At 41.7% G+C, this 24,460-nt stretch overlaps 1 protein-coding gene across 4 annotated transcripts in view; it reads right to left on the bottom strand.

Annotated features, from left to right (window-relative positions):
* CYTIP (cytohesin 1 interacting protein) overlaps positions 1 to 17,354 on the bottom strand; it is a 76,168-nt gene extending 58,814 nt beyond the window's left edge. For 2 of the 4 annotated variants that reach the window (XM_086718643.1, XM_086718642.1), the window contains exons 1-3: positions 17,249 to 17,354; positions 16,236 to 16,332; positions 15,625 to 15,753 (exon numbers count right to left, since the gene is read on the bottom strand). In XM_086718643.1, coding sequence (XP_086574769.1) covers positions 15,625 to 15,687 — 63 coding nt within the window. In that variant the 5' untranslated portion in view covers positions 15,688 to 15,753; positions 16,236 to 16,332; positions 17,249 to 17,354. The remainder of the gene's footprint in view (positions 1 to 15,624; positions 15,754 to 16,235; positions 16,333 to 17,248) is intronic. The other 2 variants (XM_086718640.1, XM_086718641.1) reach the window with 2 other exon arrangements.
* Between the last annotated feature and the right edge of the window lie 7,106 nt (positions 17,355 to 24,460).

The following is a 24,460-nucleotide window of genomic DNA, read 5'->3' on the forward strand; positions in this document are numbered from 1 at the left end:
GCCTTAGAGGGTTCTGTGAAAATTTAAATGCTGTATGAACACCCAACGCTGGTAAGCACTCAACAAACAGAATAAAAAGATCTAAGAGATCCTGAACTGCTGAGTGTTGCCATGGCACGCAGACAGAGGGTCCCAAGTCACAGAATCAGACCGTTGCTTTAGGAACAAAGACATTGTCTCTCCTACTGAGAGTAGAGGATAAAACAGAAGCAGCCCTGTTAGGTGTCATTACAAGAGACAGTGTATGATGGCAGTGATTACAATGTGAAAACTTCTGCAAATGCTACACGGACGTACTCATTTTCCAAAATGTGAAGAGACCACTAAGAGAAAACTTTCTATCCCAGTTCCCCATTCTGCTTCCCCTTTCATGATTTTCATCGGGTGTAACAAGTTGTCTGCGTCTTACAGATGACTGCCATCCACAGGCGGCAAGGTCAGTGTTTACAGTACTTTTGCATCTAGTGTTCAGCTTTTCCCTGTATCTTGAGAAACTAGGCGTTGTCTCAGCTACATCAGGGGAACACTGATCTTTTCATTTGTTCTCATACATAGTTTCCCCATTCAAGTTATATAGGTCACCCAAAAGATAGGGAGGGATAAGTTAACTTCTTCGTCATCAAAGTGCCCCACGTTCTAAAACGTTGGTGACAACATGATCTATTTCTAGAGGTATGAAGGTTTGGAGCACTCTAAACGAAATGGAGAAGGTGAAGCCAGCCAGCCATGAGATTACGTGATGGGCGAGTATAACCATAGTATTTTCATAATTGGCAATGAGTTATCTTAAGTGTTGTATGTTTCAGGGCAATGGCATCATCACCATGCTTGCAAAGTCAAATGAGTAACGAGCAGTTCCTCTCTGACTCAGAAATTTCTGTTGTTTCCTGTTTGATTTAACTTCCCCAAGTATCTTAGAAACAGATAAAATATTGCTTCAGCTGCTTCAAGGTGACCAGACTTGATATTTTTTCTTATGGACCAGGTGTTTCACCTCCTTCAAGCTTCTGGCACGTCAGGAACCGTGTTGTAGCTCCATTTCCCTTTCCTTAACTTAGCCGTGAAGCCAGCCTCTCAAATGCAAGAGAACTCTCTATGCTCACAATGAATTAAGCAACAACAAAAATAGCAAAAGAAGAGACATCATGCTAAATGTGGTCAAGAGCCAACTTGTTCAATTTTACGAAAATTTAGCCACTTGAAATCCCTTTTTAAACAGGGATAAAATTAAATAAACCAAGAGAATGACTAAGTAACAAACAAATCTTGCTGATTCCATCACTGCATAACGCATATGAGGAAATGTCTGTGTGAACTGAGATGAATACGAAGAGTACACCGTACAAACTATGTACTCAGGGTTCCCTCTCATACCTTGGGTGGAATTGGACAGGGGCACGAAGCATCCCTAATTAGCTCTATAGGAGCTTGTCTTGACGGGGACAAACACAACCTACAAAGGTTCTGTGGCGACGCTTAGCTGGGACTTCTGAAAGATGGTTCAGGTCTCTAGCAAAAATAGTAATAGTAACAACTGGACACAAGATTTATGTGGTACGGCAGTCATCCCCGCCCTCCTCCAGACCATTTTCCCCTACTTGTCATTGTCACTGCTGATGGCAACATTCTGGAAAGAAAGTGAAAGGAAGGGCATGTTCAGATAACAATGAGTCAATGATTCTCTTTTATATCTTTTAAGTACCCTTTTATCATAAGTCTTTAGCACAAGAGGTCCCTCAACAAGAGGGCACGAAGTAGAATATGAATAAGGTCTGACGATCTCATGTGTAACTTGTGACTGTAGTTGAGAACACTGTATTATATCATTGAAATTTGCCAGGAGAGTAGAACTTAAATGAAAAAATAAAAGGGTGAGGTGATGGATGTGATAATTACCTAATGAAGCAAATCCTTTCACAATGTCAAAATCATTGTGTTGTACACTTTAAATATCTTACAGGGGTACCTGGGTGGGTGGCTCAGTTGGTTAAGCATCTGTCTCTTGATTTCGGGTCAGGTCGTGATCTCATGACATCAAGCCCCTCATGGGGCTCCGTACTGACAGCATGGAATCTGCTTGGCATTCTCTCTCTCCCTATCTCTCTGCTCCTCCTCCACTCACATGCTCTCTTTCTCTCTCTCAAAATAAATAAATAAACTTTCAAAGAGTAAAACTAGGGGTGCCTGGGTGGCTCAGTCGGTTAAGCTGCTGATTTCAGCTCAGGTCATGACCTCACGGTTGGTGGGTTCGAGCCCCGAGTTGGGCTCTGTGCTGACAGCTCAGAGCCTGAAGCCTGCTTTGGATTCTGTCTCCCTCTGTCTCTGCCCCTCCCCCACCTATGCTCCGTTTCTCTAAAAAATAAACAAAAAAATTTTTTTAATAAAAAAATAAATACCTTACAATTTTGTCAATTATATTCAATAAAGTTGGAGTGCGGAGAAAGGTGTCTACTGAGGTTGACATTACTTCAAAACAAGAATCAGAGCCCCACTAACGCATGGCATGTGGCTAAGTGCACCTTCTATTCTTAGCTGCCCAGGCCATGCCTTTCTCCACCACTAAAAGTGCCTCCTCGATGGTCTAATTAGAACCAATTTGACACCTGCTCTATCTTGAACCCCTCTAAGTAAGAGATTTCTATACTTTCTTAGCCACCTGTCAAAGTGCACATATGCATAACAGCCCCTCCACTAGCATAGAAAAAAGTTTTAATTAGTTTCTTGTGTTCTTTCTCAGTTTATGAGTTCTTACAGTAAGTAAACCCACATTAAAAAGGTGGGTTTTTTTAGATAATAAAAGTTTTAGAGCATGTCAAAGAGTCTGTAGATTTACAGGGTTACCTAGGAATTACTGATGTCAACAATATTGATCTGATAATCCAGACAACACTTTCCCCTATCCCCAAGAGGAGTGGTTTCAACTATAGTAACTCCGATCATTTTTTTGGCCAAGAAATAACATATCTAAGCCCCTAACGACCAACACGCAGCAGACAGTACAAAACAGAAACAAAAAGAAAACAAAACAGAAAACTAATGCCAGATGACACCGCTGGCCTGGGGTGGGCTACTCAGGGCTCCTCGCTGATCGCTGACTCTGGGGTCTTCCAGATTGTGTTATTCCTCTAACAAGGCCTACTTGCCCCCAAGAAGGCCCTTTGTTTGCCTTGTATTATGAAGTGCATGTTTACATCCCCACCCCTACCACATTTATGTATTGAAACCCTAATACCCAGTGTGTTAGTATTTGGTGATTAGGCCTTTGGGAGGTAATTATGGCATAAGGGTGGGGCCCTGATGATGGGATTAGTGCCTTTCTAAGAAAAGACAAGTGAGCTTGCCTCTCTCTGATCTTTTTTTTTTTTTTTTTTTTCTTTTGATATTTTATTTATTTAGGGGAGGAAGACAGAGTTGGAGCAGGTGAGGAGCAAAGAGAGAGGGAGACACAGAATCCGAAGCAGGCTTCAGGCTCTGAACTGTCAGCACAGAGCCCGAAGCGGGGCTCGAACCCACGAACCGCGAGATCACGACCTGAGCCAAAGTCGGACGCTTAACCGGCTGAGCCACCCAGGCGCCCTGTGATCTTCTCATCATATGACACACAGCAAGATAGAATCCGGCTCTCAGCAGAACCCAATCATGTTGGTACCGTGACCTTGGGCATCTGAGTCCTGTGAACTGGGAGAAATAAATGTGTGCTGTTGAAGTCACCCAGTCTGTGGTATTTTGTTATAGAAGCCCAAGACTAAAATTCCTTGAAACCTGTGGCAACTGACACAGCCACCAGTCCCACGGGGCTCTTCTGGGCACGTTGCTGCCAGTATGTCACAGGCCAGGAAGCGCTGCTGGGGCACAAGGGCCTTCTGAAGCTCAGGGATTATCAACAGAGCTCAGTAGCAATGCGGTGTTCCCTATTGTATATGAATTTTTAATATGTCCCATAAGCTGAGAACAGTGGCCCAAAGCTTTTTACACTCCCTGTGCCTCCGTAACCTCACCTGCAAAATGAAGATAATGCATCTGTTTTTGCAGGATTGTTCTGGAGATAGCGAATGATGCTTTGGACAGTGCCTACAATATTGTCACTCAACAAAAACAACAACGCCAAGCTGTAGTAGAAGTAGCATCAGCCGCACAAGTAGTATCATTTCAGCCTTTCCCAGACAGATCCTCTCTAGTGGGGTTATTCACAAGGTGGGTCCATTCTCAGAGGTCACTCTGGGGCTCGAGCCAGCCTCCAGGAAAGTTAGATCTGCAGTCAAACCCCAGAGGGAACTTTAGATCCAACAGGGCACATTCAGAATTTTGCCCACAAAAAGAAATAAACCATTTATGTATTTTTGTCTTTAACGTGTATTAAGTGACACTGAGAGAATGCCCCCAAACGTTAACAAACTGGAACACTACCCAAACTAGAGATTAATGATTGTTGTTTCCCCAGAGCCTGGCCAAGCTTGCTTTGGGCGATTTACTGCCCTATCATCCTGGTGCTTTTGGAATCCCAGTGTGTGCCCGTGTCACATGCATCATGCAGATGCCTCCCCTGGAGGAGGGATCTGGAAGCACCAGACAGCTTTGCCACTCTTCTTCAGGTTCTAGATTGCTTCTCCAGGAAATTTCCCCTCTCCAAAAACTATTCTCAATGTCCCTCTCGTGTACTTACATTCCCACAGCATGGGGGATTTTTCTTACCACCCCACATCATTCACTGGCTTTTTCTCTTCTGTATTTCCCAACAGGTTGTAAGCTGCCTCAGGGCAGGGTCTCAACTCTTTTTCACTTGTATCTCTAGCACCTACCAGAGTGCCCGGTGATAGGTGCTCTGCACTTTGCATTTGCTAAATGAATTACTGAATACTAGAAGTAGAAGCAGTGGCGGGCAGGGTTGACATGAGAAGTTAATAACAACGTCAGGATTTCCAACAGGAAACAGAGGGGCTTTATGTGGCATGGAAGTCTGAAATGGCTCCACGCTTCTAAAGAGATTTAGTGACTTGATGGGCATTTGAAACTACCTGTAGACATGCTGGTTTTAAATGAGCACTTTACAACTCTGATTGTGACCTCTGTCTTTACAAAACAGCAGCTAAAACCACCGCTGTACTACTGGTAGGTATGTCCTCCCTGAAAGAATGAGCTGGCCCGAGTGACAAGACGTTCCTGTAAAGTGGCAGAATACCATTTGCATCTGAAAATCTGGCACCTGGGGTACTGCGTGTGGTGACAGCCAAAACTGCCTTTCGAGATAAAGTGGAGATGAGAGAGGAGAGAAGGTGACCTTGGAGGAGGCGAATTCATAGGCATCATCTCCTAGACCTCACAGAGCAACCAGTGAAACGATGCACAGGCTATGATGATTCATGCCCTGGGATTGGTGATATCACCTTTTGAGATCCAACAGCCAGAATCTCATATCCTGGGCTGATGGAGAACCCCATGGGATCTTACTAATAGAGAGGATCTTCTCTATATAAAACAGTTCAATGATGACTCAATGGAAAATGCAGCTTTAAATACACCTGATTTCTGTTCAAGTTCATTAAAAATAATTATGTTCATGGTTGAACCAAACACAGATACCTCCTAAAAAAACAACGAAAGTAAACAACATTCTTTTCTACCATACCTACATAAATGGCCACTCACTGTGGGCAGGTAGGCAGGCTAGTGCAAGGGAACATAGGAAGGGATCCCAGGTAAGTTGAGGAGACAGAAACTGAGAGGAGAAACTTGAGTGTGGATCAAGGATCCAGGATACTGGATGTTAGAGCCTGATTCCAGAAGGGTTTGATTAGAACCAAGAGGTCAAGATGAGAACCAAAATGTAGGGAAATAAATCCTTCTGATCCGGCCATGGAGCAGAGCTTACAAGAGATAAATACATCCAGCCTCCCAGGGGAGACAAGCGTTTGAAGAAAATAATTAGACCTTCAATTTTCTCTAAGACATTTTATAAAGTTCAATTGAAACGGGGGGGGGGGGGGGAATTGGAAAATTCTGTGTATATTTATAGAAAAAATGAAAGTAACAGCTAACAGACCAATTACATCTACTTTTGTTGCTGCCCTCCTCCCCAGTTTATAATATAGCAGGGACTGGAAAGTTCAGAGATTTAATAACAGAGAAATGCTAAAGACTGAATTCCAAGACTCATTCCTTTTTTTTTTTTTTTTTTAATTTCAAGTTTTTATTTAAATTCTAATTAGTAAACATATAGTGTAATATTGTTTCAGGGGTAGAATTTAGATTTGTATCATCACTTACATGCAACACCCAGTGCTCATCCGAAGTGTCCTTTTTAATACCCATCACCTGTCCACCCCATCCCCCCACCTACCTCCCCTCCAGCAACCCTCAGTTTGTTCTCTATAGTTAAGAGTCTCTTATGGTTTGCTTCCTGCTCTTACTTACATGCAACTTACATGCAACTTACATGCAACTTACATGCAACACCCAGTGCTCATCCAAAGTGTCCTTTTTAATACCCATCACCTGTCCACCCCATCCCCCCACCTACCTCCCCTCCAGCAACCCTCAGTTTGTTCTCTATAGTTAAGAGTCTCTTATGGTTTGCTTCCTGCTCTCTTTGTTTCCCTTCCCCTATGTTCATCTCTAGTGTTTCTTAAATTCTACATATGAGTGAAATGATATGGCATTTGTGTTTCTCTGACTTGACTTATTTTGCTTAGCATAATACACTCTAGTTACATCCATGTCATTGTAAATGGCAAGATTTCATTCTTTTCGATGGCTTAGTAATATTCCATTATCTATCTATCTATCTATCTATCTATCTATCTATCTATCTCCCCCTTCTTATTTATCCATTCATCAGTTGATGCGTATTTTCGCTCTTTCCATAGTTTGGCTATTGTTGATAATGCTGCCGTAAACATGCTGTTGATAATGCTGCATATGCCCCTTCAAATCAGTACTTTTGTATCATTTGGGTAAATACCTAGTAGTACAATTGCTGGATTGTAGGATAGTTCTATATTTAACATTCTGAGGCACTCCATACTCTTCTCCAAAGTGACTGCACCAGTTTGCATTTCCATCAACAGCTGTTGTTTCCTGTGTTGTTAATTTTAGCCATGCTGACAGGTGTGAGGTGGTATCTCATGGTGGTTTTGATTTGTATTTCCCTGATGATGAGTGATCTTGAGCATCTTTTCATGTGCCAGACTCATTCCTTTGGAAACATCTTAACCAGACATTTTAGAGGTAACACTGAAAATCTACATGACATCTATAAAGACGTGAGTTTGGGAAGAGAACTGGTTTGTTTTAGAAAAACACCAGCTTTTATCAACATATCCCAGGGGATGGACTGGCATCTGTTTTCAAAATTAGAGACAGAGGCACCCATCCTTGCAGTTTTTCTCTTGACTCCATTGCTTTGAAGGGGCGGACCAAGAGCATTCACTGTTTCAACATTTTTATTCACTCTAGACTTCCTCCTGGCTGTGCGGTCATCTCTGATTTGAGATCATATTTGTGTACCTCTCATCATTTTCAGTGATCTGCCCCTCTTCCTTTGTCTCTATTTTGCCCCCATACTTCTTCTTTTGTTTGTTTAAAATAATTTTCCACCCATTCTTGTCTCTGTTTTAAGGCAGCCTGTAAGAGATAGAAATCCCCCCCACTACCTGTAACCATGAGGAACATATGTCATGATCTTTCAAGTCCTTTTTTGTTGTTATTTTTAACCGGACGCATAAATAATTGCATATCCTCTCTTGCTACACTTAACCATGTTCTCTACTCACTAAGAACTACTCACAACATGATTTTAATTGTAGAGAGATAGTCCACTCTATAGCCATGCCGTATTTTCCAGTTATTACCAACTCATCCAACTTTATTAAATATTAAGTAGTTTCTAACATTTCACTATTAGAAATAATGATGTGATGAAAACTTGAACATAAATAGTTGTCCACGTAACCATTTTCAGAGGATAAATCCTTATATAAAAATATTGGTTTGAAATGATGGATGTTTTAAGGCTGTCTATGGATATTGGTAAAATTTTGGTAGAGATTTTCCATCCATCCTGAAGAACTCCTGACAACCTTGATTACTGCCAGTTAAAACTTGGTCTGTGAGAGAATCCCAAGCAGGCTCTATGCTGTCAACATGGAGCCCAACATGGGGCTCGATCCACGAACTGTGAGATCCTCCCCTGAGCTGGAATCAAGAGTCGGATGCTTAACTGACTAAGCCACCCAGGTGCCCCTAAAACATCTTATTTTGATAGAAGGTGTCTGAGAGGCCAACACACAGAATGGGTGTCTACAGTTAAAAGTAAAATAGTACTATAATAGTTAAATGTCATTTTTGCCCAAGTGACTAAATGTCTCAGAGCTCTGCCATGTTTAATTTGACAGCTTTGGTTTTGTCTTTCTCTGCCTCTAGTACCAAGTAAACACCAACTGAAGTTGTGAACAGAGAAAAGAGTGTTCTAAGAAAAGAGCATCCCAGCTTTTGGAGATTGCTGTTTTTTTAGGTAACAATGAGTCACTGTAGGGTTACATTGTTCGGAACGGTAACTGTGGTGCAGAATTCTCTGTAGCCTTGAGGTAGCTGCACTATCAAAGAGAAGGCTTCCTGGAAGAGGTGTCTCTACTCATCCACCTGTGCTGCTGCCTAGTCATCTCAGGATCAGTGTCTCCTAGTATAACATATAGAGAGGACGTAGAAGACTAAATTGCATCTATCATTTGCTAGACATTCTTTGCCCAAAGGATGGACAAACACGTAACAAATTACTTGGTTCTATACAGATGTGAAGAAATCTGTCATCCATTTAGAAAGCAGATATCTTGGGGCGCCTGTGTGCCTCAGTCAGTTAAACCTCCGACTTTGGCTCAGGTCACAATCTTGCAGTTCGTGAGGCTCAGGACTCACAGCTCAGAGCCTGGAGCCCATTTGCAATTCTGTGTCTCCCTCTCTCTCTGCCCCTCCCCTTCTCTCTCTCTCAAAAATAAATAAACATTATAATTTTTTTTAAAAAGTAGAAAGCAGATTTCTCTATTTTGGCTACCTATGACTGTTTATAAGAATATATTTTTTAAGTTTATTTTTTATTTATTTTGAGAGAGGGAGAGAGCAAGTGGGAGAGGGGCAGAGAGAGAGGGAGAGAGGATCCACAGTGCACAGGGCTTGATCTCTCCATCCCATAACCTGCAAGATCATGAGCTGAGCCAAAATCAAGAGTTGCTGGCTAAGCCACCCGGGCGCCCCAAGAATGTTTTTAATGTAAGTTAATTCTTAAAAGACTTTCTTTTTTAGAGCACATTTAGGTTCACAGCAAAATGTAACAGAGAGTATAGAGTCCTTATATCCCCTTTGCCCCTACACACGCACAGTCTCTCTCACTATCAATCTCACACTCGGGGAGATTTGTTACAGTTATTGAACCTACACTGGTACATCATTCTCATTGAAAGTCCAGGGTTTACATTGGGGTTGACTCTTGGTGCTGTATGTTCTATGAGTTTGGAAAAATATGTAATGACATGTATCCACCACTGTAATATTTTACAGATTAGTTTCACTTCCTAAATATCCTCTGTGCTCTATCTATTCATCCTTCCCTCCTCTGACATGCTGGCAACAACTAATCTTTTTGTTGTCCTCTAGTGTTGCCTTTTTGAGAATGTCATATAGCTGGAATCATACAATATGTAGCCTTCTCAGATTGGCTTCTTTTCCTCAGTAATATGCATTTATGGTTTCTCCATTGCTTTTCATGGTTTGATAGATCATTATCTTTAGTACTGAATAATATTCCATTGTGTGAACATATCACACTTTATCTATTCATCCACTAAAGGACATCTTAGTTGCATCCAAACTTTGGAAATTATGAATAAAGCAGCTATAAACATCCTTGTGTAGGCTTTTATATAAACATAAGTTGGTTTTGTTTTTTTTGTTTTGTTTTGTTTTGTTTTGTTTTTAGCTCATTTGGGTAAACATTAAGGAGTGCAATCCTTGTATTGTAGGGTAAGAGTATTTTTAGCGTTGTCAAAAACTGCCAAACTCTCTTCCGTAGTGGCTGTACTGTTTTCTCATTCTCATTAGCAATGGATGAGAGTTCCTGTCATTCCACCTCATGGCCCCAGCATTTGGTGTTGTCAATAATTTGGATTTCACTGTCCTAACAGGTGTGTAGTGGAATTTCATTGTGATACGGGGATCATACAAATGCTTAACCATCGTCTTGTGTATCTTCTTCAACGAGGAGTCTGTGCAAATCTTTTGCACATTTATTTCATCAGCTTGTTCATTTTCTTATAATTGAGTTTTAGGTGTCGTTTGTACTTTTTGGATAACAACCTTTCATTTGGTATGCCTTTTGCAAGTATTTTCTACCAGTCTGTGGCTTGCCTTTTCATTCTCTTGGCAGTGTCTTTAGCAAATAAGAAGTTTTTCATTTGATATAAATATTTGTCCCCAGAAAGGCACAAATGTTAATAAGCTATTAAGTGTAAGTTTTCCTGCCACCGCGGAATGAACTACTGGAGTCCCAATATTGAGATAAAGAAGCTGGAGGACACCTGCAGCCATCAACTCCTCCCAGGCTCCCTGAGGGAAAGGTAAGTGGCCCCACTGCTCTCAATTGCCACTCCGCACCGTGTCCTCCCCTCCCCCAGTGAAGTCTAGAAGGAAGATTGGAGGGGAAAGAAAAGCAGCAAGTCTTCAAAAGCTGTGAGGCGGCCTTAATACGGGGGGGGGGGGGGGGGGCGGAAAGAGTGATGCTGAGGGTTTTTTATCCGCTCCCCAAGGACACACCTCTCACCGCTGAGCCAAGTGCGGGGGCTGCCAAGAGAGCCATTCTTAAAGCCAGGGAGAGGGGGCTCTAGGGGGAGAATGCCAGCATTTCATGACTAACTTGGACATCTGCGTATGCAGTTGCCTTGCCAGTTCACTTACTGTATCTATTTGAACTGAGGGAAAAAAGGGACGTGGAGAGAGGGCACAGCCCCGGGGCCACTTGCAAGCTTTTGTCTGTGGGCCAAGGGAACTCAGGGGAAGTAGCCAGTTAGTGCAATCTTGCCATATTCCGTGCACGAGGGCTGGCTGCTGACCGAGCAGAGCCCAGCAGCAGTAGGGTGGGTGGTAGTGTTGGAGAAGCGGGGGTGGGGGGGGGGTGGTGGTGGGTGTTACACGTATAAGATCTTACTGGAGCTGGATCGCCTATACCATTAGCTTGGAAAGGCCCCCAAAGGGCCTTCTGAAAACTGCTATATGGACGCCTACCATACCGGGAGCTTCAGCCTGCCAGTCAACCTTAACCAGAGGAAGAGAAAATCTTTCACAGAAGAAGGATGAAAACCTCACTATTAAATGTGAGAAACTTGGCCTTTTCTTCTCCTTCCTCCCTGCCCCACATCTCCTCAAGTTGTTGTAGCCTGGAAAAGGGAGACAGAGATGGTGTCCCAGAGGCAAAGCAAACCCCACCCTCCCATTCTAAGACCTTCTCCTAACTGATGATGTCAAAGGGGATACTTTGTCTCAGGCTTGAGACTGAATTTTTGTAACAAGGAGTCACTTGTGTTTTGTTGTCATTTTTTTTTTTTTTCACAGAAAAACTGACCAAAGGTCATGGTATCTGTCCAGAGAAAAGAGAATTTTGACAAAGCTTAAGCAACTGGAGACGGAAACATTGTTACTTTCACGTGTATGCCCTCAGGCCAAGTTCAGACTAGTCAGTAAACTCATTATTCAGTTTATTTATTTTTTTTTTAATTTTTTTTTTCAACGTTTATTCATTTTTGGGACAGAGAGAGACAGAGCATGAACGAGGGAGGGGCAGAGAGAGAGGGAGACACAGAATCGGAAACAGGTTCCAGGCTCCGAGCCATCAGTCCAGAGCCTGACGCGGGGCTCGAACTCACAGACCACGAGATCGTGACCTGGCTGAAGTCCGACGCCCAACCGACTGCGCCACCCAGGCGCCCCTCATTATTCAGTTTAAAAAACAATGTGATATTGATGTTAAGGAAAAGTGGCCCCCTAAAGTGGTCACAAGTAAAAAGTGAAGGAGGAAGACAATATATGTACACTTTGCATTCTATTTTTTTTTTTTTTATTTTTTTTTTCAACGTTTATTTATTTTTGGGACAGAGAGAGACAGAGCATGAACGGGGGAGGGGCAGAGAGAGAGGGAGACACAGAATCGGAAACAGGCTCCAGACTCTGAGCCATCAGCCCAGAGCCCGACGCGGGGCTCGAACTCACGGACCGCGAGATCGTGACCTGGCTGAAGTCGGATGCTTAACCGACTGCGCCACCCAGGCGCCCCTATTTTTTTTTTTTATGTTTATTTGCTTATTTTGAAAGAGAGAGTGAGCGCGAGCAGGGGAGGGGCAGAGAGAAAAGGAGAGATTCCCAAGCAGGTTCTGCACTGTCAGCACAGAGCCTGACTTGGGGCTCTAACCCACAGACCATGAGATCATGACCTGAGACGAAACCAGGAGTCAGACACTCAACCGACTGAGCCACCCAGGTGCCCCTGAATTGTATTTTTGAATAATGGAAGACCCTGAATTGAGAAACAAACTATACAGGCATACTATGCATGTACTTAGTAGAGTAGATTTATGGTATGTTACAGGATAGAAACATGGATTTTAGAGTTAGAAAGACCTGGCTTCAAATCCCAGCTCTGCCATTTGCTACCTCTGTGACTCCTTAGAATCGTCATGAAAAATGGCCACAATGATGCCTTCTAACAGTGTTAGTGTAAGGATTAAAGAGGAAATATGATAAGCATAATATGTAGGAGGTCACCGTGTTCAAAAATGGTTAGCATTTTTTCCTTCATCATTTATTTATCATTACCATGCGTTATCATGGATGTTTACTGAGAGGATATGAATAACATCAATAGAAATAACAGCACTGGTTAAAATATATTTCAGTTGAAATTTGGGTTTATAGAAAAGCCCAGAACAATTCATGTTTCAGGGTGAACAAAGTTCTTCAAAACAGCTAGCATTTGGCAATAATTTAGGTACCCTAGTTTAGGGACTACATTCCAGGTACAAATACGAATGCTTTGGGATTTGCCCCACTATCTATGCCTTATCACATGTCAGGGCTAGAAGGGCACTTAGGGAGGAAAGTAAGGTCCAAAGAGGGTAAATGATTTGCCCAGGGACAGTCTGGTTGCATCTCACCCCCACTGGTCCTTCATACCCCCCGTCTATTAATTTGTTGGCTGTTGCAGTCATAGCATACATTTCGGGGCCTCTAAATTTTATCTTTGTCTTTTAAGAAAGACACCTAACAAAGGTATCAGCCTGTTTCCTCTACTCTTCATGCTTCTCCTTGGGAGAGTCCCTGGCAACGGTCACATGCACGCGAGCCAGACGGTTCAGTACAACCTGACATCGCACTGAATTGCCAGAAAAGGATTTCATTTCATGACAGTCTATTTGATTTGTAGTCCCTGTTCCTTTCCATTTTTCTCTTCATTCATTACTCCTCCCGTGGAGAGTGGGTGGCAGATAGGAACAACTTGCCGAATTTGGTGCATTTCATTTTGTTCCCTTTTAGAAGTTCTTACAATGGTTTTCCTGAGGAAAATCAATTAACTATTGACATAAATACTATTTGGGGATCAATTGTAATTCCAATTAACTGTGCCATCTGGGTGGCTTATTACCACTTCTGGGAAACATTTGTAATGGTGAGAAAGGGTGCCTCCTGTCCTCATGTTTATGCATTTTCCAGTCTGTGATCTATCTTCAGACCTTGCCCCTGGACCCCCAAGATCCAAGAACTAGCCTCCTGTTGGTTACCCCTGTCTCTATCTTCCCGGAACCATTTTCCCGGCCACTGAAGTCTTAACCACTTCTCTCCCCACTGCAAGAAGTAATATTTACTAATTGCATTATTGTATATCCCTCCCCTAAGTGCTTTCTGTGGATCATTAAACCCCTGGAGGTAGACAAGATGGCCGTCCTCAAAAAGGAGGAACCTGAATTTCCAACAAGAAAAGCACTTTGCCCACCGCCACAGAGGATTCAAACCCAGGTGTGTGTGACAAAGGCACGGCTTCTTCATCTCAACTGCTATGAGTCTCTCTCACAGCCAGGCTCCTGGCGGGCTCCAAACAGTCTTCTCATGAGGTTAACAAGCTAGAGAAACCCCACACATTTTCTGCATCTTTTACAAAATGAAGATCCCCAGGGATATTCCCCCACCACCCCACCCTGACTGGCTGAATCAGAATCACTACAGGTAAGACCCAGGAACCAGGACTTGAACACTTGTCATACTTGAAAAAGTTTGAGATCCACTGCCCTGTGTTTTTGATGCCAACTGTCCTTTAACAAACCTTTCCTGGAGACAATGCCCTGCCCCCTGGTGGCCTAACCCAAAAGTGTGACTGCCGTAATGAGGGGTTTGAGGGAATTCTTGATGATACACTCACTGATCACCTTTTGACGGACAAATTATTTGATTGGGTTTCAGCTGCCTCTGTCTGAGTTCTGCTTACTTTATTCAGGCCCATCACACAGAAAGTACCTGAAAGCAATTGGCTTGCTGACTTGTTTCTTGTTTGTTTGTTTGTTTGTTTGTTTGTTTTGTAGCAGCTACAAAGAGAGATCGGTTTTTGTTCAATAAATGTTTGATTGTTTATTCTTTGCAGATGATACGGAGCTAAGGACAGAGCTCCTGTCCTTAGAAAGACTAGTGTAGGGGCGCCTGGGTGGCGCAGTCGGTTAAGCGTCCAACTTCAGCCAGGTCACGATCTCGCGGTCTGTGAGTTCAAGCCCGGCGTCAGGCTCTGGGCTGATGGCTCGGAGCCTGGAGCCTGTTTCCGATTCTGTGTCTCCCTCTCTCTCTGCCCCTCCCCTGTTCATGCTCTGTCTCTCTCTGTCCCAAAAATAAATAAACGTTGAAAAAAATTTTAAAATAAAGAAAGACTAGTGTATATATAGATAAGAAAATACCCAATTCTTTTCCCTAAACACACACACACACAGACACACACACACACACACACACACACACACACAGAAAGAGAGAGAGTTTCCATGAGCTGCTTTGCTCTGCCTTCATCATTAGGATACCATGTTTGAGCTCTAGTGCTTAGCCAGTTTAAACTTGGCTTCTCACCAGCTTTTTCCTTTCTCTTAATAAGAGCTTTCAACTTTCCAGGCCATTCTCTACTCTTTTCCCTTTTCCTGGCCATAATGTCACACTCCTGTATTTATTGGACCTTTCTGGCTGTTACCAAAAATAGCACGCATGTCACAAACGCCACATCTGCCTTTCACAGAACACATTCCCACCACCAAATTTGCTGACCCTATAATATAAGAAAAAGTAGAAGAGATCTAGTGACAAGAACAACAAGAACAAAAAAGAGAGACCGAGTAACAGCAAGTAGAAGCCCAAAATATTTAGGAAAGAAACCCCAAAGAGCCAATCAGCTTACTCACTAAACACTTGACTAAGGACTTCCCAGTAATAATTCCCTCAATATTTTATTTATCTTAATATATAACACTTCGTTCACTCTTGTTTGCTTCCTCCCCGCCCCACCCCCAAGAAAATAACACAAGAGGAGAATCAACCCGCGCGTTGCAAACTCAAACTTACCATAGAACTTTGGTTGGCAAATCTCAGACAGTGATTCCTCCTGGTCTCCAAGCCAGGCCACATGAGGTTGCCTGCCGTCTGCTCTACATGAATTTACAGCTCCATGCAATACCACAGGACACTGACGTTCTGAAAAAGAAATTTGATCTCATCCTGATTCATACCGCCCTTCTCTTTCCTGAAGGGGGATCCCGTGTGTTTATTTTAGGACCTGGGCAAACTGTCTAGTTTCAAATACCTCACAAATAAAGAGATGGGAAAAAAAAAAAAAACCCGTAACAATTCAATAATACCTATGTGATTTTCAAGCCCCAAACAAATGGGAAATCATGGCGCTTTATTTTATAATGAATCAAGTGGGGGAAGGAAACCATTTCTTATCTGGAGTCACCCCCAAATAAATGTTTCACGGGTGGCTTTTATGGGGACACTGAGGTCTCAGAGTTTCAAATGCTGCTTACTATAACCTAACCACAAAATATACTCAGCTTGTGTTTGTTTTCAGATTAATAAGTCTAATTTAATTGGAGAGAAGTTTCCTTCCATAGTTTCTTAAAACAAAATCGAAGACTTTTGGTTTATTTAGTGCCGTCAGCTAAACCCAGACTTACCTCAGTTTTTTCTTTGAAGCAAGACAGATATCGTTTGTGTGGTCTTTTTAACAGGGAACCATGTTAGTTTTTGTCCACATAACATTCGTTTCCAGTCCTTAGGAACAATAGAGAGAGAGAGAGCAAATTTGCTACATGTACAGCAACCAGCATATGAATATGTATTATGGAAAATTTTCCACACACACAGAAAACCTCATGATTTGCTCTGGAAAACAAGTCACTTCAAAGTTGTGGAAAATAGGACCTGTTCCTTCCTTTAAGGCAAACTCTGCCGCTGATACTCAATTTGGTTTTTCTGCTTGTAACCGGCTCTCCCTGAATTACTTTGAGATGTTTGTTGTGTGTGATCAGCTGAGAGTTAATATATTGTAACCTCAAAACAAAAACACCCAAACAAAAAACCCAAACCTCTTTTTCTTGAATTTGTTCATAAAGGACAGCCATTCTTAATAAAACAAGACAAGGACAAACACAAAAACCTTTTGTTTCCCAGATCACACTTGAACTGCTTAATGATCGAGTTCCTAGAAATAAAGGCAATTTTTATAGTCATAAACACATTGGAAAACATTGAAGCCTGTATCTATTGAGATAGACCTCCTTTTTTTGCCACTATCAAATATTTAAATATTATGGAGAAAGTGGTCACAACAGTTGAAATGTACCCATACAGAAGATATCTGGTTTGTCCTATGAGTTCCTTGTAATGCAACACTATTTTCTGCCAGTAACTTGTCAAGGCTTTGTATTATGTGTTTAAAACTACATACATTAAAGAAACCACCCATGTTGGCACATTCTCCCAGTCGCCTGTATGACATCCTCTAGTTCTCCTTCAGAATCTAGTCCCCATGGGTCAGCCTCTCTGCCCTAACAGCTCCTTCCATGGCTGGGGAGCCCTCTATACACTATTTGCTCTAAAGGTCATTAGGATCGACCCCAATTCCATTTCCCCAGAGTGTCTTAAGGAGGCCTGAAAGAAATCTTTCCAGCGTTTGCTCTGTCCCTACCTCTCCTGTAGGGCTGGAGGTGGCTGGAGGAAGGCAGGAAGACCCGTGCAGCTGTCCTCTGCGCGATGCAGGCCTGGCATGGAGCTGGGGGAGGGCACAGTGCGAGCAGCTGGAGGAAGAGAAGGAGGAGTAATTCATGTGCCACTGCAAACATGATACAATGCCAACAAAAACACCATTCTTTTTCCCAAGAAGTTCAAAGCGCTTTGCAAACATTAACTCATGAGCCCAAGTAGTCATGGAGCAAATATTCCTTTATTATGCCCTTAGGGTAACCACTGCAAGCAAAGTCAAGAGAAAAGGGACTCTCTTCATTGTTTCATTATTCCTCAGGTATTTATTGAACACCAACTATGTGCTGGATATGAGAGGCAGAAGAACAAACAAGACAGACATGGTCTGCGCTCCTACGGCAGCAGTGGGGGGCACGAAGCACCAGACTCTGCTGCATACGCTTCTTTATGCTTTGTGTTTGTCCAAATTGTTTAATGGAATTTGTTTCATTCTTCAGAATGTCTATAATGTGCTAAGTGCTGAGCAAACACACAACAGAAAAACTTTTTAAGCTACCTGTAAATAGCATTATGACGATAGGAATTGGGAATATCAACTCAAAGTGCTTTCTTTTAAGATACCATAAACAAAGCTTTACTGGGAGCAGTCCTGTCTCTTGCCATGTTCATGGAATTACTGTGGTCGAACAAGGAGAGTTAAGATCAGTAACATCATACCAAGCAGTTTATATAAATAATCTGGCTTTCTAACAATGATTAATCAGATGAGCAAGCATCTTTGGTGAAGCAGAGAGCCATTATCCACAGGTCTTCTCCTGACTCCTTTTTATTTTATGTGAAAAGATGGCTGATGGGATGCAGAAAATGACTTATGCCAGTTCTGAACCCTTCTCTTCAGTCAATGGATTCCAGATATTTTAGAGTATAGGGTTATCTAAGACTAACTAGACAAGAGTCTGGTAACTGCTTTTAAAAAATGCATGACTTTCTGATGAATCAAAAGGGAGGTAAGCCTTTATGTTTTAAAGATGTTAAGTAAGGATTCTAGTCTGTCCTGGGAGTCACTAGCTCAACCCACTTTGAGGCTGAACATAGAGGCTGTTGCACTCCTCCGTCAGCAACTTACACATATTTTAAAAGTCTAGGGAATTATAGCACCACTTTAAACCCAGCCTTCCTCCCCAGCAAACACTTCCCTACTGACAGAAAATATTAGAGTTCTAATGTTGATCTGCCACTCAAGCGTATAGGTTAACACACAAACTCAGTGAGATTCAAGCCCCATATCTTAGTCCTTAAATAGGGTCTTCATTTGGCCCCAAACTGCCTTTCCAGCCTCAACCTCCCCCTCCGTTACTCTTGTCACAGCACGCATGTCCATAATACAATATCACGCTCTGCCTTTCTGCCTTGAAGGCTGCTCCCCTGCCTCCTACTCCAACACACACACACACACACACACACACACACACACACACACACACACTTTGCCCACCTGGAAAATTTTTCATTCTTCAAGATTAGATGAATTCTTTTGGTTATTTCTTCCTCAACTCCCACACCGCCACCTTATCACATATTTATTTATAAAGGTCTCTAAAGCTTGAATGTCTCAGGTTTTGAGATCATATTTTATTCCTTTGTATCTTCAGCAGCTAGTATTAAATTTTTGATGAAGTTAAATTTTCTACAGAACATCAATATAGCACTTATGGAGGCTGGCAAGGTGATCAGTTACACTTGGTTTTACTCTTCATCTGGAAGCACAAGTGGGAGGTTTTAAAATCCTTTATTAAACAGAGTTGCTAATGAAGAGAATAAAATTAATTAAATAAAATTTTCAGTTAAAATTATTTTTGATTCAAGAGCTACTATATTATCAAACACCGTTGTCATTCAGCTTTGCACCGTTTGGATGACCAGCGACTTAAGAGCTGGGACCATATGCTACTCCAGTGGTAATAATGGCACTGAAAAGAAAGGATAGGCATGCTTACGCAATTGCTGTAGGGGACAAGAAATGACTCACCCTCAACAGCAACAACAATGCTAGTGGAAACAACTTATTTCTGGTTTCAAATCAAACAGGAGGAGAACAGGAGGGAGAGGAATAGGGAAGGACCCAGAACAAAAGAAGAAAGGAGGAAAGAGAAGGATTGGATTTCTGTAAAGAATTATTCTTAGAATTCGTCGTGGCCATTTTTCTGTTTATAAAAGTGAGAAATATAGACATTCTTAGCGGTTATACAGAACATAATGATGGGCAGTTGAAGGTAAATACTACTTAGTAAAAAGTTGCTCTGTCTCCAGAGCCACTCGCAAATTATTTTAGGATATCCTGCTTTCTTTCAATATGTTTAGGAAGGTTTCTTTCATTCTCTAGACTTGAAATATTGGTATCTGTTTTCTAGTTTTACCCAAAGTCAATTTTCAGAATTCACTAAGAGTCAATGATCAAACAGTGTTGCCTGGTACTTTTGTGTGAACCTCATGTGTGTATGTATACTCTTGTATGAACCTGTGCATTATATATATATATATATATATATATATATATATCACAGTTCTGGTGGGCACAGTAAAATACTTTCATATAGATGATCAGCTGGCTCCAACCTCACAACAACATTTCAAAGTGGGTTTGGCACCTGACACATGAAGAGACTTCATTTTGGAGAGATTTAGTATCTTGCGGAATTAAACTCAAGCAGTCTGATGGTACTCCCGAAGTGTTTTCTACCCCATCAGGCCATGTGAATACTTTAAAACTTATTAGAGACACAGCTTTGGTTCTTTACATTTCTTTACAAATGTCTGCACCCCCGTTTACTGAGCAAGAAGTATACACATGATAATGATTTTTTCCTGGATACCTGGAAATCCCCTAAGAAACCAGATGTCATTGAAAGGATGTGTTCTCTGATTAATTAGACCTCATCACCATGCAAGCAAATATTTGTTTTCGGATAAAATCAAAAACTTTCCATCTAATTAATCCCTTCGCAGGCCATGCACATTCATTCTTCCCGCCATATCCAGCAGAGGGCAGGATGCTCCCACCAACAGCCGGCTCACTGGAGCCACCAATCAAACCAGCACAATTACCCAGAGCAGGGTTCCCGCATAATTAGAGCAGTTATCATTTTCTCATCTGGATCTGAAAAAGAGTTCAGGCTTGAGCTGAGAACAGGGGCTGTGGGATGGAGACTGGGGAATGTCAAGGAAAGTTTTGCTTTGGAGGCTGCCCACATTTTGTTGGGATTTGATCTTCAAGGTACCTGGAAACTAGCGAGTTCCAATTATCTTCCCAGAATAGCTTGCTGAGGAAGCCACCCTGGGGGATTAATGTAAGACAGAACGTGATCATTTGTTTCTGGTTTTAGGCTGTCTCAGGTCACAGTGGGCTATTGCGCTCACAGGCCTTGTCGGGCCCCCCACCTCAATCCATCCTGAACCTACTAAATCCCCCTGTGTCCTTCAAAACTCCTAATGGCTCCCCACTGCATAGCCTCCTCTGTCTGACATTACTGCACATCGATATAAGAGAATGACCTCTGCCCCCTAATTCAAAACTTCCCTTTCTGTCCCTAGGTCCAGTTCTGGAACCATCTCAAGAAAATTTCTGGAAACCTTGGCCCTGTGATCATTACCAAGAAACTTTCACCAAGTGAACCAGTAGACGAAGGCTTTGTGCCAGGTCTTGGGTTTAAAAAGATATACTCCATTCTTCTAGTCCAGTTTATAGCATGGTAAATACAAAATGGAAGGGAGCAGAATGAATCTCCAGTTCACAGGAGACAAACTTCTAGCCCAGAGTTTTCAAACTATGGTCAAAAAGTTTGTCAACTGTACCTCAAAGGCTCCCAGAGTGGAGTGGCGACTAGGAGTGTGGTGGTCACTTGGGAAGGCTCTGCATTATTCCTCAGTCCACTCCTCTCTCCTCCCCTCCCTTCCCCCAACCAGATGAGAACAGTTCCATTTTTACCTGTATTATTTATGTACACCCATGTGTATTATATGATTTCTTTTTAGAAAAGGAGCCTGTAAACATAAGCAAACAATGTGTTCATCAGTAATTACAAAACAAGATAAATGTTAAAAACAGCATGAAAACCATTGCTCAAAACTTTAAAGGCCTTTCTTTTTCTATTTTTTGAGGGGCAGGGGGAGAGACAGAGAGAGGGGGGACAGAGGGTCTGAAGTGGACTCTACTCTGACAGCAGCTAGCTTGATGCGGGGTTCAAACTCATGAAGGACTTCGACCTGAGCCAAAGTTGGATCCTCAATCGATGGAGCCATCCAGGTGCCCCCAAAGACATTTCTTTATTGTTTAAATAACCTTGCCTGGAAAGAAAGAAAGACCGGAGGTGGATTGGAAGCTGGAGGGTGAAAGAACGGGCACTTGCATACTTACATCTAGTCTCCAAAGCCAGAGATGCTTCCCAATAAATATAGGGCTTGCATTGAGCCTGAAGGAAGAGAGGCATTAAATAAAGGAATGGAGCATTCAGTCACTTGTGAACAGAGCATTCCAACCAGTGGTTGGTACTCCAGAGCAAAGGTGAGAGACAAAGGTGCTTGCAGGGGCTTGCTCAGCAAAGAAAGACTAAGGTTATGGTTTTCTGCATGTTGATTGAACAATGTATTCAGCACTGGGACAGAGTGGTGGATGAGATAGATGGGCACCTATCTGTGTTCATGGAGCTTATATTCTAGTAGGGGAAACAGACATGTGACTGTAATTTGATAAATGCTACGCTGGAAAAGTACAGGGTGCCACAAGATCATTCTTAACCTCTGTGACTTGTACCACCTCCTGGATTATGCATTTGTCCCCATCACTTCAATTACTCAAGGAATCACCTATTCTAATAGCACCGAGTCCTGCCTGGCTCTCCAGAGAGCCTCCCCCAGCCCCCAAACAAGACAAAATCAAGTATGTCTTCTCAGTCACCTCCAATCTGGGACTGGTCCTCAGTCACTTTCTCTTTGTCTTTCGTGACCTTGATATTTTTGAAGAGTACGGGTCAGTTGTTTTGTAAAATGTTCTTCAATTTAGGTTTGTCTGGTGTTTCTTCATGATTAAATGGAAGTTATGTATTTTTGACAAGAAATTGCAGAAATAGCATCATACCCTCAGGGCATCCTGTCAGGAAGTCCAGGATGTCAATGTGTCACATTATTGGCGACGTTAATTTTTATTACTTGGTTGGATAGTGTCTGCCAAGTTTCTCCACTGTAAGGATACTACTTTTTCTTTGTAATTAGCATCTTGTGGTGAGATATTCTGAGATTATGCAAATATCTTGTTTCTAATTATATGTTTACCCACTAATTTTAGCATCCATTGAGGCTTCCCTAAAACAATTATTACAGTGGCATTTGCCAAATGGTGATTTTATATTTCCACTATTCATTTTACATTTACTCATTGCAATTCTACTGTAAGGAAAACCAGTCCTTTCTTTTGTGTTTATTTAGTTACTTGTCCAATTATCTGTTTTATCCATACAGACTTGGATATTTATTTTATCCTATGAATTATAATCCAATATTCCCAGCTTTGGCAATTGGGAGCTACTTCAGGTTGGTATCTAATCTTTTCATTAAGCTTCCACCCCTCTTCAACGTTTACTTTCTAGTACCACAACATGATCCAGACTTTCTTCGTGTTTTCTGTGCTCAGCCCTGGACTCAGCTATTTTATTGAAAAATAGTGCTTAAAAAACCAAGGCTAGGGCATTAGGTATATTCATTGCTGAGGTGTCATTGTTTCTAGGTCTTCTAAGTGAACCAGAGCAAGGAAATATATACATGCATACACACACAAATACATGCACACCTGTATCTATCTCTGCATCTACCTCTCTCTATATATGTATTGAAAACCAATAGTTAAATCTTATCTCTATGATCCTTATCCACAGGGTTCATTCTAGCCTTCCCTCTTTCCTCATTTGTAACTCCTTTGGACAGTAATAAATTGGCCCTCACTATCCACAGTTTATTTACTTCTTTATTCAATTTTAGAGTATACGTAGTTACAGAATTACTAATACAAACCTCTGATGAAAATAAATTTACTAACAAGAGGGCAATATTTGTGTCTTTGGCCTTGTAGACCATGCTCAAGGTACTGTTTTCCAATATTAGGCTTATCTTCTTTTATATCTCATTTGTTCCAGTTGTGGTATTTATTTCTAGCAGTTAGATTCATTGGTCACCATGTGTATTCTCTTTGCCCCCCCCCCCACATCTTGATGGATATTAATTACCTATTTTTTAATATGTGAAACACCACTTGGTCCTAAAAGTCAGAACTATACAAGATGGTGGGCTTAGAAGTGTGCCCCCATGCATGCTTTCTACCCACTCTTACTCCCACATCCTTTCCACTCCATTCCCACTTACCTCTGTAGATAATCCATCACTTTAGTGTATAATTTATTCTTCCCATATTCCTTTTTGCCCAAATGAGAAGAGGTATGTATATATTTTTATATCTCCTTTATTTTTACTTGAAGGGTACCCTACTATTGATATATGTATTTTTCTTTCACATAAAAATATATTCTGGATATCACTGAACGTTGGTTTGGAAAGGTATTCTTCATTTTTTTTTTACAGCTGCATAATACTCTCTATTGTGTGGATGAACCATAGTTTATTCTACTACTCTCTTATGTATGAGTATTTAAGTGTTTTTCCATATTTTGCATTCACAAACAGTGCTCCAATGAATAGCACTGTGTATGTTGTTTGTATTGCTGTCTTCAGAGTAACTTTCTGGAAACAGGATTGAGTCAGAAGGGAAATGCATATGTACCTTTGTTAGTTATTGCTAAATCTTCCTGGGGAGATTTTCGTACCTAATGATGTCCAAGCCCTACCCCAGAGGTTCTGACATAACTGACTGAAAGATGGCACCAAGCATTGGTGTCATTTTTTACACTTTTTCTCACTTTATTGAGGTATAATTTGCACCATAAATTCACCCACTGTAAGTATACAATTCAATAATTTTTTAAGTAAATTTCTAGTGTTGGTATGTTTTTAAAGCTAATGGAAATCAAGTTTAAGACCACTGAACTGGTACACGATTGTTGGTACCACATGGTACCACATGGTGTCACTATTCAAGGCACATTGTGCTGCTTGGAGGCTCTGGGCTTTTCTTATACGACAGCGCCCCTGCTGG

This window comes from Puma concolor, chromosome C1 (genome assembly GCF_028749965.1).
Source record: "Puma concolor isolate L17-30 chromosome C1, mPumCon1.1.hap2, whole genome shotgun sequence".
In the NCBI taxonomy this organism is placed as follows: Eukaryota; Metazoa; Chordata; class Mammalia; order Carnivora; family Felidae; genus Puma; species Puma concolor.